At 46.5% G+C, this 15,840-nt stretch overlaps 1 protein-coding gene across 1 annotated transcript in view; it reads left to right on the top strand.

The window, feature by feature from the left end:
* Positions 1–15,840, top strand: part of INTS1 (integrator complex subunit 1) — a 494,737-nt gene that overhangs the window by 353,293 nt on the left and 125,604 nt on the right. Inside the window, exon 36 of the mRNA XM_069209905.1 lies at positions 10,512–10,618. Coding sequence (XP_069066006.1) covers positions 10,512–10,618 — 107 coding nt within the window. The remainder of the gene's footprint in view (positions 1–10,511; positions 10,619–15,840) is intronic.

Here is a 15,840-nt window from a genome sequence, read left to right as displayed (position 1 = left end):
CCCCCCTAAGCTGTAACCACCTCTAGTGACGTCAACCCCAACGGTCCACTGCACCCAGACAGCAGGACCAAGGAGAAGAGGAAAACTGGTGTCTCTACCTCCGCCAGCCTTTTGAGACTTCAGCCCACTTGTTGGTGCACCCGGTCTGATTCCCCAGTCCACGAGTGCAGACAGTTTTGTGGGGCCCCCTCCACTTTGACCACCACCAGTGACAGACACATGACAGTCCAGGAACCCTCTGCACCTGGATGTCCCGGACTGAGGAAAAGAGGCCTACTGGTGTCCCTACATCCTGAGCATCCCAAGATCTGAGCCCACTCGGTGGCTTACCTAGATAGGATGCCCTGACCTAGCCTGCAGCCTTTTCACAGTGACCTATCTCCATAGGAATGCATTAGGCACCTGGTGCTGTTTTGCACCATGCACCCGGCCACCCCTGTGCCGCTGAGGGTGTACTGCGGGTGCGGCCTTGGACTTGCCGACTACTCACTTTGACTCTAGGAGATTGGTCTTGTAAGTCGCTGTACTCTACCGGTTTAAAAAACTTGTTTTCCTCCCTTAGCATAACATTGCAGAACTCAGAAATTGCACTGTATCCACTTTTTAAAGTGAAAACTGCCACAATGGTACCATACCCCTTCATAAACCTCCTGTAGTACCCAGTCATGCCAAAGAATGTCATGACTTGTGTCTGGGTGGTTGGTGCTACCCAGTCCACAATTGTCTGGATCTTGGGATGTTGGGAATGGACTTGGCCTCCACCTACAAGATGGCCCAGTGTTTTGCTTTCACTAATGACCGAGCTGACAGAAATCTCTGGAATGCACCTCTCAGTTCAAAGAAGACATTTATTATTATTTCACCACGAGGTTCCTAAAAAAGGAGTTTAGTAGATTGAAAGCACAGGTTTAAAAATAGTCACAGCAATGAAAGGAAAATATAACAAAATGATTCTCAACTGCAATGTACACAGCAAATATATGTAGTTATGATTATGCAAAGCAAAGAATAAAGTAAAAATTCATCACCGTAGGGCCTGCCAAGCTCTTCAGCTTTCTCATGCCAGCAAGAAGATGACCCCGTTCAACTGCGAGAAAGAGATCTCCACCCTCACAGGACAAATATGTCAGGCATTTGACGTCCAATCCTGACCTAGGTCTTGGAAATTTCACTGCTACTGAGCAGGGCCACCTTTTTATATCTTAAAGAACCCGAGAAGGGGTTTCTGGAAAAACCACTCCCATAAAAAAAGAAATATTTAAACATGCTGGCTAATGTAGGTCAGAGTTGAAAGAAACAGGTTGGACCTGGCCAGTCTTCCAAATTGTCTCTCTCAAGGCCAAACCGTTCCCTGCTTGCACTAAAAAACATCAGTCTGGTACATTCTTATCGTGCTAACTGCCTACCTCCTCCATAATATGTCCTAGCTCTTCGGTGAGAAAGAATACGAAAACAAGCACAGTTTACAATGTGGAATATTACTAGCACGTTTATCATGGCAGTGTCTAACACTATGATGAAGTCATTAGGCAGCTAAACTGAATACAACATGTTGTCTACAATTGATGAACACTGAACAACTAATCCAGGTGCAAAGTTGTGCAACTCAAAGTCAATGGTCAAAAACACATATTTCACTACACCCAGGTATACAGTACAAACTTGCCCTGCCATATCTGGCACTTGCTTTCCAATGTGGATCAGGTGATCCTGCCAAGTGGAGCTAAAGACAGCAATATCATCAAGATATGCTGCACTAAAAGCCTCCAATCCAGCAAGGACTTTGTTCACCGACATTTGGAAGGTGGCAGAGGCATTCTTTAAACCAAAATGGCATAACAGTAAATTGGTAATGTCCATCTGGGGTCGAGAATGCTGATCTTTCTTTTGCTCCAGGGGTCAGACCAATCTGTCAGTACCCTGATGTTATATCAAAAGTACTGAGAAATCTCTGTGCCCATAACCTGTCAAACAGTTCATCTTCCGTTGGGATAGGGTGTGCATTTGTCTTTGTGACAGCATTGAGACCTCTATAGTTCACTCAAAAACTCAGCTCTGGTTTACCTCCCTTGGAATGAGGTTTGGGACTAAGGCCACTGGGCTGGACTAGGGGCTATCAGAGGGCTCCATCACCCCTAACTCCAACATCTAGCTTACTTCAGGTCTGATGCTTTCCTTCACTTGGTCAGACTGTCTCTATATTTTGCTTTTGACAGGCATGTTGTCACCTGTGTCCACATCATGGACATACCAGTTAGTCTGACCAGGGATGAGGGAAAAGAGCTCAGCATACTGCTCCACTAATTGCCTGCAGTCAGCTTGCTGTTAGGCAGAGAGGTTGTCTCAAAAGACCACTCTATCAAGTGACCTATCTTTGGGGATGTGGGAGACAAGGTCAGGGAGAGGCTCGCTCTCTTCAGCATGGCCACATCAACCCTGTCATGGAAAGGTTTTAGGCAGTTCACATGGACTAACCTGTGAGGGTTCCTGGGAGTGCCTAGGTCAACCAGACAGGTGACCTCACCCTTCTTTTCAAGGATAGTGTAAGGGCCACTCCATTTGTCCTGGAGTGCCCTTGGAGCCACAAGTCCAGTACCCACACTTTCTGCCCTGGTTGGTACTCCACCGGTGCAGCCGGTGGTCATACTAGAGCTCCTGCCTGGCCTCAAGGATTTTGGATGCTCTCTCCATGTATTCACCCATCCTTGAACATAGGCCAAGTACGTAGTCCATAATGTCTTGTTTAGGCTCTTTGAGAGCTGTCTTCCGGCCCTTCCTTCACTAGAAACAATGGTCCTCTGACAGAATGACCAAACAGAAGTTCAGTGGTGGAAAAACCTACTCCCTTCTGTGGCACTTCTCTTTAGGTGAAATGCAGGCAAGGCAACAGGAAATCCCATCCTTATGAGTTTTTTAATGAGTCCTGCAATCATGCCTTTCAACGATTTGTTGAATCCCTCAACTAAACCTTTGGTTTGTAAATGATATGGGGTGGTAAGCTATTAGGTCTCCCCACATTCATTCCACATGGCCTTAAGATAACCAGACATGAAGTTACTTCATCTGTCTGACACCACCTCCTCAGGAAAACCCACTGTTGTAAGCACACTCAAGAGGGCCATGGCAACTGCAGGAGTAGTGGCAGTTCTACGGGCAATTGCTTCAGGGTACCTTGTGGCATGATCCACTACCACCAGTATAAATCTGTTCCCTGATGCTATTGGCAGGTCCATGGTGCCAACAGCATCGACACCCCCCTTTGAAAGGGAACCCCAATCACTGGGAGTGGAATGAAGTGGGCCCTTCGTTAGCCACCTGTCTTGCCACTGGCTTGACAGGTAACATAGGAGCTGCAAACCTCCTTCACTTTCTGGGACATACCTGGTCAGTAAAAGTGAGGAACTAGCCTATGCGAGGACGTTTTGATCTGGCCAGGATACCCAGCTACGGGGATGTCGTGCTAGGGTGAGTAGGAACTCTCTTTACTTCTTAGGCACTACATCTCTCCTAGTGGCACCATCCCTTTTCCTGGTCAGCATCTTGCTGTCTCAGCATCTCGAGTGGGACAGATCATCTGTCCCTGGCACAACTCTTCCCTAGAGGGTCCCCCTGGGCTCAGGAGCTCTGCCTTCTAAGGCTGAAGTTCCTGGGGCTCAGTTCCCTCAATGGATAGCAGGTCTTCTCCCTGAAGAGAGGGGACTTGAGCTTGTGACTGATAGAAACTGGCTGATCAGAGTTCTTGCCTTTTCTCTTGGAGGGCTGAGCCATTATTTCAGGCTCCAGCACCTCCTTTTCACCATGGGCTTTGCTATGTGCTCATGTTTTTACACACATCCACTTAGGGTTACCCAGCATTGCTGTATTGGTCTTTCGTTTGACCTCAGCCCAAGCTGAGGACCCCAGATAATTTCCCAGTAGACAGGCCACAGGAATTGCAGAGGATATCACCACTTTCTTTTAGGCCATAACCCCTCACAATTCTAAGGATACCATTGCCATGGGATGTACCTTAGCTTAGTTGTCAGCATTGATGATTGTGAAGGTCTTTCCAGCCAGATACTGTTCTGGGGGTATTAGTTGTTCAGTCAACATAGTGACATTTGCACTTGTATCCCTCAGTGCTTCAACTATGATCCCATTTATATGAGGCTGTTTTCTGTATTTCTCTAGGTTACTGGGCCAGGCATCCATAGCAGCTGCATCCACCACACCATCAGAAACTAAATTTGCTTCTGTGTGCTCTCTGACATGGGCCGGGCACACCTGGGTTTCCATCTGGAGACTTAACATTGCAGCAGAAGCTGCAGGTGCAATGGGGAGATTTTTTGGGGGACATGCAGGGTTTCCTGTTCGGTGCCCATTGGCTTTGCAATTAAAGCATCAAGCCTTCTCAGGATCCCAGTTTTACCCTGGTACCCACCTTTGCTCTGCCTCTTGTCCACCCTCTTGAACAGGCTTTAGAAGACTTTGGGGGTCATTCTGACCCCAGCGGGCGGCGGTCGCCGCCCGCCTGGAGGGAGCCGCCAGAAGACCGTACCGCGGTCGAAAGACCGCGGCGGTCATTCTGGGTTTCCCACTGGGCTGGCGGGCGACCGCCAAAAGGCCGCCCGCCAGCCCAGTGGGAAACAGCCTTCCCACAAGGACGGCGGCTCAGGATTGAGCCGGCGGAGTGGGAAGGTGCGACGGGTACAGTGGCACCCGTCGCGTATTTCAGTGTCTGCAAAGCAGACACTGAAATACAAGATGGGGCCCTCTTACGGGGGCCCCTGCAGTGCCCATGCCATTGGCATGGGCACTGCAGGGGCCCCCAGGAGCCCCACGACACCCCATACCGCCATCCTGTTCCTGGCGGGCGAACCGCCAGGAACAGGATGGCGGTATGGGGTGTCAGAATCCCCATGGGCAGCGGAAAGTCGGCGGTACACCGCCGGCTTTCCGCTTCTGGCCGCGGCTGTACCGCCGCGGTCAGAATGCCCGGCGGAGCACCGCCAGCCTGTTGGCGGTGCTACCGCCAACCTCCGCCATGGCGGTAATTACCGCCAGGGTCAGAATGACCCCCTTTGTTTTTATCTTTATACTGCTCACTGTCCTTCCCTTGGGGGACGAGGTGGGCTTAACAACCCCTTTCTTTTGGTCCTCCCCACCATTAGTTGTCTTTGATAGGCTAGTCTTGACCCAGTAGTCTGCCTTCTTACACAGTTCTTGGGGAGAAATTGGAGCTAGGTCTACCAGGTACTGATGCAGTTTTGCAGGAACACAGTTACTTAGCAGATGCTTTTTCATAATAAGATTATAAATCCCATCGTAGACTTGCTTCTGGGTTCTCTTATAATCAGCCACCCAGTGTTTTGAATGAGTAGTCATCAACATCTACCCAGGACTGATTAGAGGTTTTCCTCATCTCCCTGAATCTGATCCTGCACTCCTCAGTCTTGATTCCAAAGCGCTCAATCAGGGTCTTCTTTATGCGGTCATCAGACTCGGCGTCTGTTCCAGTCAGTGTCAGGAGCCTATCCCTACACTTCCCTGAAACCAGCTCCCAGAGTAAAGAGCCCCAATACCTCAGATTGTGTTTCCTCATGGTGCAGACCCTCGCAAATGCTGTGAACCATTTGGTGATTTCATCACCTTTTGAATAATTGGGGACAATCCCTTTGGGGATCTTAGGGTCAAAAGCTTCTTCTTTGCTGCCACCAGAAATGTGTCATAGGCCCATCTCATCTCTCTCCTTTTCTATTGCTAAAAGTTTAGCCTCTAATTCTATCCTCTTTGCTAGCTACTGAAGATCAGCATCTTCACTATCTACATAATCTGAGGTACTATCAGAAGTGCTCCCATTGGTGTTACTGTCAATAGGACTGTTGATGGAATCATCATCCTCTTCAACATCCTCTTCCCCTTTCTCATCATGGGTTTCTTTCCCTGCCATGGCTTTATCATTTTCTGTAAGCAACTCTTGCAGATTGGCTTTAGTGGGTTTAGGCCCCATGGGAAGATTGCATGCTTGGCAGAGGACTTTTAGTTTGACAAACTTAAGGTTTTTGTTGTGGCCCATGTAGAGCTCCTGGGATTGATTCAGCTGCCTCAGTCATGGTTTTTAAATAAGTTGGGATCTTATTAGAATCTCAAAAGCAATCTAAGTCTACTTCTAACAGGCCTAATTAACTAAAGTATTTTTTATAAATTCTAAACTGGGAGACTTAACACAAGGACCTAACAGTTTATTTTAAACAATTTAGAAAAATCGAAAATTGGACAAAATGTTTCTGACTAAAGACAATTTTGGATTCCTTCATGGAATCACTTATTAACCAAGTGGCACAGCAAATGTCAAGTCTTGTATCCCACCTCTGCACCACAAATGTAGAAAGTTGGCTCTTTATATGGTATTCCAAAATGAGTTATGCCATGCAGAGAGTCCAGGGATTCCCTAGTGAGTGGACAGGGGCTAGCTCTAGCAATCCCAAGGTGCGCTTTTAGGGGGTAGTGTGGTCGAGCAGCCTAAGGCTTATCAAAGAGGAGTGTTAGACATTTAGCATAGCCACACAGTCAATAAATGAGACATAACTCAATACGGAGATCCATATCAATTTACAAAAATAACCAGTATCTTTATATATGCTTGGGCACCAGAATAATTTCGAACAGGTAAATACGTTTATGCAATAGAAATTATCACAGTTTTGAGAATTCTACATAGTGCAACTTTCTATAGTGGCAATGTTACCCTATTGGAGAGAAAACATTTACCGCAAACAGGTACTCCACAGCAACTTACAGGACCAATCTTCCAGACTTAAAGTGGGTACAGGGCAGTGTCCTGGCCACACCAACAGCTCACCTTCGTGCAGCTGGGTGGAGTGGTGAAGTTCAGCGTTGGGTGCTCCGTTGAAGTTAATTGGGATCGGTCTGGTTAGAAAGCTGCTGCAGGTAGGGACTGGGGGACCATTCCGGGTGAACCAGCAATGGGGATCAGTTTTTGCAGTGCTCAAGGACGCTGGATATAAGTGGTCCTCTTCTCCTCGGTCCGGGGCAGTCAGGTGCAGAGTTTGTCTTGGACCATCAGGTTTCTGTCACCGGTGGCAGTCATGGTAGAGGGGGCCTGCAGAAAGAGGTTGCAGCTTGGACTGGAGGTCCAGTCTGACCAAACCAACAAGTGGGCTCAGGTCTTATGAGGCTCGGGACGTACGACACCTTTGGTCATCTCCTCCTCATTCCGGTGCGGCTGGGTGCAGAAGTGCAGTGGACCATCAGGTTTCTGTCACCGGAGGCAGTTGTGGTATAAAGGGGCCTGCAGAAAGATGTTGCAGTAGTTGGTGTAAAGGTCACAGTGGGAAGACCCATGATGGACTTTGCCTCTGGAGGGACCGGAGAGCATGCTGGCACCGTTGGCTTACTTCAGCTTGGGCTAGGGGGCACGGGTGCAATGGTGATGTCTGGCATTGGGTTTGGGCGGTCCAGAGTTGTCTCAGTGTTTCTCGGGGTACCTGCAAGATGCAGGGAAGCAGTTCTGCTACTCCACAGGAGTTCCTGGTCCTGGGATGAAGGCTGGCAGACCTTCTGGGCTCTTGGAGGCAGAAGCAGCTGGAGGATGAGGTGTCTTTGTCACAGTTGTTGAAATCAGCAGGCATGCTGTTAGGGTTGACAGTGAGTTAGTCACTGGTCTTCATTTCTTGCTTTAGTGGTCTGGAGTGACCTCCTCCTTTAGGTCAGCTGGATCGGATTTTCTGGTGCTAAGGGCTCCCCTAAATACTAAATTTAGGGGCCTTAGGTGAGTGTATGGTAGTAGCCAATGAGCTACTTACCCCCTGGGGCACTCCGCCCCCTTCATGACAAATTCTTGTGGGAAGTGGGCATAACCCTGTCCCAGAGTTCCTAGTTCTATCATCACCAAGATGGCAGGCTTTTACATTTCGTGTCCACATCAGACAGCTCACCTTAGGGGTGGAACTGACCTGAGGGGTGGACACACCCTTCTGAATACTAATTTTCCCACCTGTCCAGTTGCAAAATTGGGCTGTGGGTCAGAGGATGTTAGCATCTTCTCCTCTGAAGGAAACCAGATCTGCATACCAAGGGTGGTGAGCTCTTTAAATCCCCCTACCTTGGAATGCAGATTTGCAGGTCATGTTGTTGCTAGGGTTGTGTTAACACCCCTGCCAGAGCAGGCTTTGTTCCAGACTGCCCAAGAGCAGAGGCTCTCAACCTTGGGGGTCAGAAACGTGTTGGCAAAAACTAGTCGGCCAGTACACCAGTGGTCGGTAGGTTTTTCAGGAGGCACCTCTAAGATGCCCTCTGGGTGCATGCATTAATAAATCCATCACTGGATTTATTAATATGAGCTGTTGGATACCAAACATCCCTCATTCCAGTAGAGCCATGTAGCTGGGGAACTCTTATTGATCAGTGTTCAGCACATGTAATTAAAATGGCTCCCCTGATCACTTACTATGTCTGAGAATTGACAAAGATATAGCAGGGGCACATCTGCTCTTTACGGCAGATATGTTTTCACGTGTAATATAATGCACCCTGCCTTAGGGCTGGAAGGCCCACTGTAGGGGTGACTTACATGCTTTGCATGCAGAGTTAGTGGGCATGGTACACAGGCTGTGTGCCATGTTGTGTTTCCACTTTTAGCTGTATCAAGAAATGCAGTTTTGTTAGACGTCCTGGCCGAGTTGTATTAGTGGCTAGGGTCCTGATAGCTTCCTGTATTTCAAGTAGGGTTATGGGTTCATCAAATTCCTCCGTTGATCAGCAGTGATGCTGAGTAAAGAAAGAAAAGAGGTGATTTCATGATGGTGGCGCATGTGGCTGATTGAGACAATGTGGTATATTGGTTGTTTCTGTTCGTCATGAATGTATAGGAAGCTTTTAGCGGTGAATGCAGTGTCATCAAAGGTTGTCAAGGTTATCCTTGTCGTATTAACCATGCCAAAAGGGAGCCAGAGTGGTCTGCTGAGCTATGGGTTCTTGCGGAGTGAGCTGCGTAACTAAGGCTACACAGTCATTTTAGCAATGAAGCATGTTCATGCTGTACTTCTGCCAGGAGACGGACGCATGATGGGCTGTTTACAGCCTGGGTCTCATGTTCTAAAAGTTGGTACTCAATATGTGATAAGTCCTTATCGAGTTGTTTGCACATGCCCCCTCGTGATCACTTTAAAAGTGTCCCAAACCATCATTTTGGTGGTGGCTGTGTCTGTATCAGGCGCAAAATAATCCCCTATGGCAGTGTGAAGGAGGAGCGAAAGGATAGGTCCTTAAGTGCAGCAGTCTGCAGAATGCCAAGTGGGGGGGATGGGGTAGGGGCATGTGTTCCATTCAAGTTGCAAGCATTGAGGATTGTGGGCGGAGTGGGTACCGCCTAAGTAATCAGTGAGAATGACTTATGGTAATAATTTGGACGTGCTGACTAAATGATCAGTCCCGACTTGGAGTGGGTGAAGAGAGGAGAAAAAAAGAATACACCCTAGTGTGTGTGGTGCGTTGACCCCAAATGTCAATTAGTTGCCAATGATACATCCAGTCGCCTAGAGTTTGGGCATTAGCGATGGTGACTGTGCGGCGCAATGGAGGGGAAAAAGCAATCTAGCATTGTGTCCAGGACATAATTGCAATCACCCACAGAAGCCATGGAAGTATGATCCAGCAGGATGAAGTCCCAAATAGACTGTGAAAAAACATAGCTTGGTCTGAGTTAGGAGTGTATATGTTTCCCAGAAGGATATACCCTGAACAAAGATTTGATCACTCTCTTTCTATCCAGCCACTTTCTAGCAGGGTACAGGTTAGCTTGGAACTGGCAAAAATCATGAACTAGGGTTGACACTTACCATAAATGTAATTTCATCCTTCCTAAGGGCAGTCCTTCCTTTCAACCATGTTTATTTTAAGGAAAATGCAATACTGAATCTTGAACTGAACTGAGACGGCGACACCTTTTTATCTTGTGTATTTGCCACAAATATATTCCCAATTCTTTCTTTTTCTGTTGGAATGGTTGTTGTGCCTATGATTTTTAACTAATTCACGAACCATTCACTTGTCATTGTTTAACAACTTTTGAATATTACAGTATTATTTCATTAAGAATATAATTTGCTTGTCTTGCATGTAAAAAATATCTCCTTTTTTAAGTCATTGCACAGAATTAAAATGGAGAATCAAGATGTTATTCAAAACATGCCACTATTTGTGGCAAAGTTAAAAAAAATAATGCAGCATAATCATTAATTTACTGAAGAATACTTCTCATAATTACCATTGAGCTGATTGTACGCAAACTAACCTACATAAATTAAAATGGCTGAAATTAAGGAACACCTACTCTAATACCGTTTGTATACGCCATAGCTTTTATTCTCTATGGTGATTTATTTGTATACCACTGGTCTTAGTTGTGAAATGGTACACTAGAAGAGGAGGTTTTAGTTATTTAGGACTGCGTCTAAAGTTTCCCTTGATAATGTTCTTAATGACGTCTCACACTCTTCTTTTGTTTCAAGGTGCTTTCTTTTCGCCCTTATCTGCTGACGGTCTTGACTCACCAATCCAATTGGACAACGCTGCACCGATGCATCAGTATTTTGCTCAGCAAGCAGAGAGAACTCAGGTACGTACGTTCTTTCAGTTGGCAAGAAAAAGCAGTCTTTTTCTTCTTTTTATTGAACACTGCCAAATAATATTTTCCGTTTGGCATCCATTGTCAATTGAATATTTCTAGGACGCTAGGTTCTGGTTGCAGTACCCATCCACATTTTGCCTTTGTTTTTGATGCAACTTTGACTGAAGTGCACTGGGTTCCTGCTAAACAGGTCCCCGGTGCCAAAATTCCTTCCCCAAAACAAGACACCTGGTCACTTGATCCCAAAGTGACCAAGCCCGTTAGCACTTCTATCAGTCTCTAATAAATGGTACCACTGATACCGAGGGCATGGGTACTGAAGAGGGGGTGCTAAGTGCTGCAGCACAACTTCTGCCACTCTAAGGGAGCCAGCACCAAACTCATGCAGACTGCCATTGAGGCTGCGCAACAAGGTGCTCCGTAAAATTTAAAACACAACATGGCACATACTTGTGTGCCATGTTTCTTAAAACACTGCATGTAATATTTGTAAGTCACCCCTATGCAGGCCTTACAGCCCTAAGGAAGGGTGCATTATACTGCATGTGAGGACATATCTGCACAAGCTGATGTTGCCTTACTATACCTTTGTCGATTCTTAGACATAGTAATTGAACAGAGAAGCTATTTTAAATGCGTGTGCTGGACACTGGTCAATACGAGTTCCCCAGCTACACGAAGGCTCGACTGAAACTAGGGATGTTTGGTGCCAAACATCTCATATTAATAAACCCTCACTGATGTCAGTGATGGATGTATTAATACATGCACCTAGAGGGCACCTTAGAGGTGCTCCCTGAAAAAACGTACCCCTCGCAATAGGATGACCTGCATTCCAAGCAGGGAGCTTCAAAGAAGTCCACTGCCTTTAGTGTGCAGATCTGGCCTTTCTCAGAGAAAGATGCCAACCTCCTGCCCCAGGGATCATCTGGCACCTGGACAAGTGGGGAAATTATCCGTGCAGGAGGTGTCACATTTCCAGACAGGGAACACCCCTAGGGTGACCGGCCTGAAGTGGACACGACTTAGGAAATTCTGCCATCTTGCTGATCTTCGCTGGACACAAAAGGAGTGGACAGCAAGCCTGGTGAAACAGAGGAACGCAACTGACTTGGCGCCAACCCTGTTGGCCTGCCTGCTGCATCCGACCCTCGAGGAGCAACTGATCTGTCCTGCTGCAGCAGCCTAGAAGAATCTGGGAAAGCTGCAGTGCTTTGCAAATCGCCAGGAAGAACTCCCTTGAAGTAGAGGAGCTGCTCCCCTCCTTCTGCATGCACCCAAGCAACACCAGTGAGGACCAGGACCGCCAGAAACCTGACGACAGACAGCATCATTGCACCCGAGTCAGCTAGCCCATGTTGAACTGGGCCAGCAATGTTAGCGAGGTCCCCAGGCCCTCCAGAAACGAAGCCCACCTTGAGTGCACCACAACATTGTCTTCACCCTGTTTCTGCAGACCCCTGCAACCGCAAGTGACCAGGAGACTACGACCTGATGCCTCAGGACACATCTACACCCATCCGCCCCAGCCCGAGAAGAAGGCAGCCAAGGGTGTCCCCACATCTCCCAGTCTCGTGAGACCTGCGCCCACTTGTTCAGTTTGGTCGGACTGGACCCCGAGTCCATGCCTGCAGACTGTTTCTGCAGGACCCCTGCAACCGTGAGGAGCTCCAGCACTGGACCCAATGCCAGAAGACACCACTGCACTAGTGCCCGAGGAGGAGTGGACCGACGGTGTCCCTAGGTAGCAGAGGACCTCAATGATCGAGCCCCTCGTGGGTTTCCCTGGACTGACTTTCCCATCCACACCTGCAGCAACGTTGTGATCGGACGGTTCCCCATTTAAGTGAATGGGACACCCAACGCAGTAGCATACCTCTGCACCCAGAAGCACTGGAGCCTCCAGAGGTGACCTGTTGGTGTGGCCTTGGGCCTTGCCCAATGCTTACCTTAAATACAGGAAATTGATCCTGTAAGTCGCTGTTCTATACCTGTATGCAGTGCTTGTTTTTCCTCCCTAGGATAACATTAGCACATCTGAAAATTGTACTGTCAACTTTTAAAAACTGTAAAAATCTATATCTCAAAAAAGACTCATCTGATTCATATGCTCTTGGTATCAAAGTTTATATAAAAGTATGTGTTATTCTTATAAATTAATGACGGATTTCTTTATTGAGTGTGTGTCTCACTTACTGCATGAATGTGTGCCTTACAAGCTTAGCACTGCCTTATGATATGTCTAACTACTCAACCACACTACCCAATAGGAGAGCTTTGGGATGTCATTTGTGCCTCTGTGATACCTCTGGGGACTGCTTGAACTCTTTGCACAGTGTACCTCCTTTTGGTCCATTATATAAAGAGCCAGCTTCCTACAATATTCATTTAATGGGTATTGGATGCTTCCACCAGCGCAAGCAGGATTAATGCGAAGTTTCTTCCAAAGATCGTGACACCTTTTCTCATCAGACTATCATCCTTCTGGTATTCTTCGATCCACCTCTCCCATCCAATATGGAAGACAGTCACCATTGCTTGGACTCTAAGATAGCCCTGAGCTTATATATTGATTGAATAAAGGAACATCAGGTGATGAGCAACTCTTTGTACGGTTTGCAGGAACACGAGGGTAAGGTGATGCAGAAGAGAATAATTTCAAGATGGATAGACGTTTGCATAAAAATCTGCTGCTCACTGGCTAGGAATTGGCCTCCAGAGAGTTTTAGTGCTCACTCCACCAGAGCCAAGACTGTCGCCCCTTCCCTAGCGCATGGAGTGACTTTCTTGGACATCTCTCAGGCTGCGACATGGGTGTCAATCTAAACGTTAATGAAGCATTACTATCTTGGTAGCCAGATCTGATGAAAGGGGCACTTTGCCCTTTTGGTCCTGCAGGACATTTTTGTCTGAACTTTTCCACAGACCCACCAGCTGGGGAGATACTGCTTTGATATCAGTCCACAAGTTGAAGAATCTACGGTTAGAATCCTGCGACAGAAGAATAAGTTGTATTCCTTTGGTAATGCTCTTTCTGGTCAAACCACGGACTCCTCACTTGCCTTCTCGCTTCCCCATTATCTCTTCTTTCCTTCTAAAAATGTCACATTTAGAGGTCTAGATAAAGAGTTAAAAGAATATTAATATGAATAAGAATAATAAGAATGTAATTTAAATAATAATTTACTTACCTTTGGTAACATTCTTTTTTGTGGATGCTCTGTCTAACTGCAGATTTCTCACTTTCCATGCATCAGACTATATCTGGAGATTTTTCAGCTATTCCATAGCATACCAGTTAGTGGTGTCATGCGGCTCAGAGTTGCGTCGGCCACACCCCAGAAGTGATTTTGAGACAACATGTTAATGCCTCTCCTGCTTGTCAGTGTCAGTTTCTTTTTGACAGCTGTCAATGCCATCGGAAATGGAGCTTATTCTTTATGTACTTAATCTGAATGGAGATGGTGTTATAATATAGGTCTGCTTTAGTTGTCAAACCATTCACTGTCAAGGAGGAAATCTTTGCAACAGTTTAGGAAACGGAAAGTTAAAATGCATAAATCATTCTTTTTTTTTATCTGTAAACTGAAACTCATGGAAATAATGCCACTCTCTGACCCAGTGGAGCTGGACTCCAATCCATTAGTCTTGTTCACCATTGGGATCAGTCCCTTTCCCGGCAGATCTCCAAATAAAAAAGGTAATTCATCCCACTTCATTTTCCATTTCTAAAATTCCTAAATATCGCTCCCATGTTTTGGGGGACCATCGTGCCTAGAGTAGCTGCTGCTGTGCTTACAATCCCTAGAGGGGGACCTTTCTGCTCCCTGGCAATGAAATAATTAAGCCAGTGTCTGGCCAGCGGAACCTATTTCGGCACCTTTGAGGAACTGGTTGACAGCTTTTGTCCGGAACTTTTCGGTTATGGTGCATTCTACGGTGCCAGTCTTTACTTTGCTTAAGGAACTGTTCAGAACAGATACTGTGGCTGTTGCCTTTCCTGATCAGTACAGGATAAGGAGACAAAGACGAGGATGACAAAGCTGCCCAACTCTTGCCTCTAGCTAATTCGGACATGGCAATGGTGAAACCTTTGAATGCTTTTGTAGTTGAAGGATCTCCCATGGGCAACTTTTCAGTCCTGGAAAAATTAGTTATTCCAGCCTTTTTATCCAAGCTGAGAAAAAATGCCTTTCCACAGGTTCCTTCATAGTAGACATTTAGAAGCAAAACGGGTGTAGTACTATTGCGGGAGAGAGGCTGTCAGGATTCCTGTTTAAATTGAGAGAGATTACCTAGGACTAGTTAAGATCATCTGTTTTTGGAAATGACTCCAATTCTTCAGTAGTTTCCACAGATCATGTCTTCCATTACGTAACCTCACACAAACATCTCAAATGGGGATTTGGCCTTCTCAAACAGTTTTACATAGAGCCTGACCCTTGGAAAGAGCAAAATACAGTTACTCCTGCTGCTTCCTGTTGCCAAAGAAAGAGTATGACCTGTGTGTCCAGTCTAGATCTGTGTTTTTGAACTGTTTGCTCAGAAAATAAAATCAGTTACTACACTGGCTTATGTGTTGCAGGGATTGGAGAACCAGGATTTGTTGGTGTTTTTGGAGCACAGGAGCTCTATATCACAATATCACAGAGTATCTGAGATTTGCGATAGCAGGAGGAAAACTTTTCTATCTAAGTTTCTCCAGCTTACCTTTCTCTTAGCATAGTTTGCGCCTGTGGGTGTGTGCAGTGTGTAATCCTGTTTTTTTCATCTGTCTGCCATGTTCATAGCCTCACGCAGGGTACTCCTTCCAACTATCTGTGCTCAGCTTTTGAAAATGTTTCTAAGACAGTGCCTCTTTTCATATGATCACACCCCACAAAGTCTGGGCTCATGCTCCTGGTTTGTAAACTCTGTAGTGCACTGGGCACTGCTGCTTAGGCCCTAGTGCATGTGCTTTGACCCCTCAAAGTATGCTTTTAATTGACTGATACCTAATTGGCATATTTAACTTACCTATACGTCCATAGTATATGGTACAAAAAGCACCTAGGGCGAATAAGTTAAATGTCACTTGTGGACTGCTGCATTGTGCCACCACTACATTGACAAAGTGAAAACATGACACTCGACATGGCAAAATAAACCCTTCTGCCAAGTCGGAACCTTCCCCTTGGGAAGACTTTGGTTGGTAGCCCACCTTGCAGGGA

This window comes from Pleurodeles waltl, chromosome 10 (assembly GCF_031143425.1).
Source record: "Pleurodeles waltl isolate 20211129_DDA chromosome 10, aPleWal1.hap1.20221129, whole genome shotgun sequence".
Classification (NCBI taxonomy): Eukaryota; Metazoa; Chordata; class Amphibia; order Caudata; family Salamandridae; genus Pleurodeles; species Pleurodeles waltl.
The sequence above is the reverse complement of the archived record's forward strand: the minus strand, read 5'-3'. Positions and strand labels throughout refer to the sequence as shown.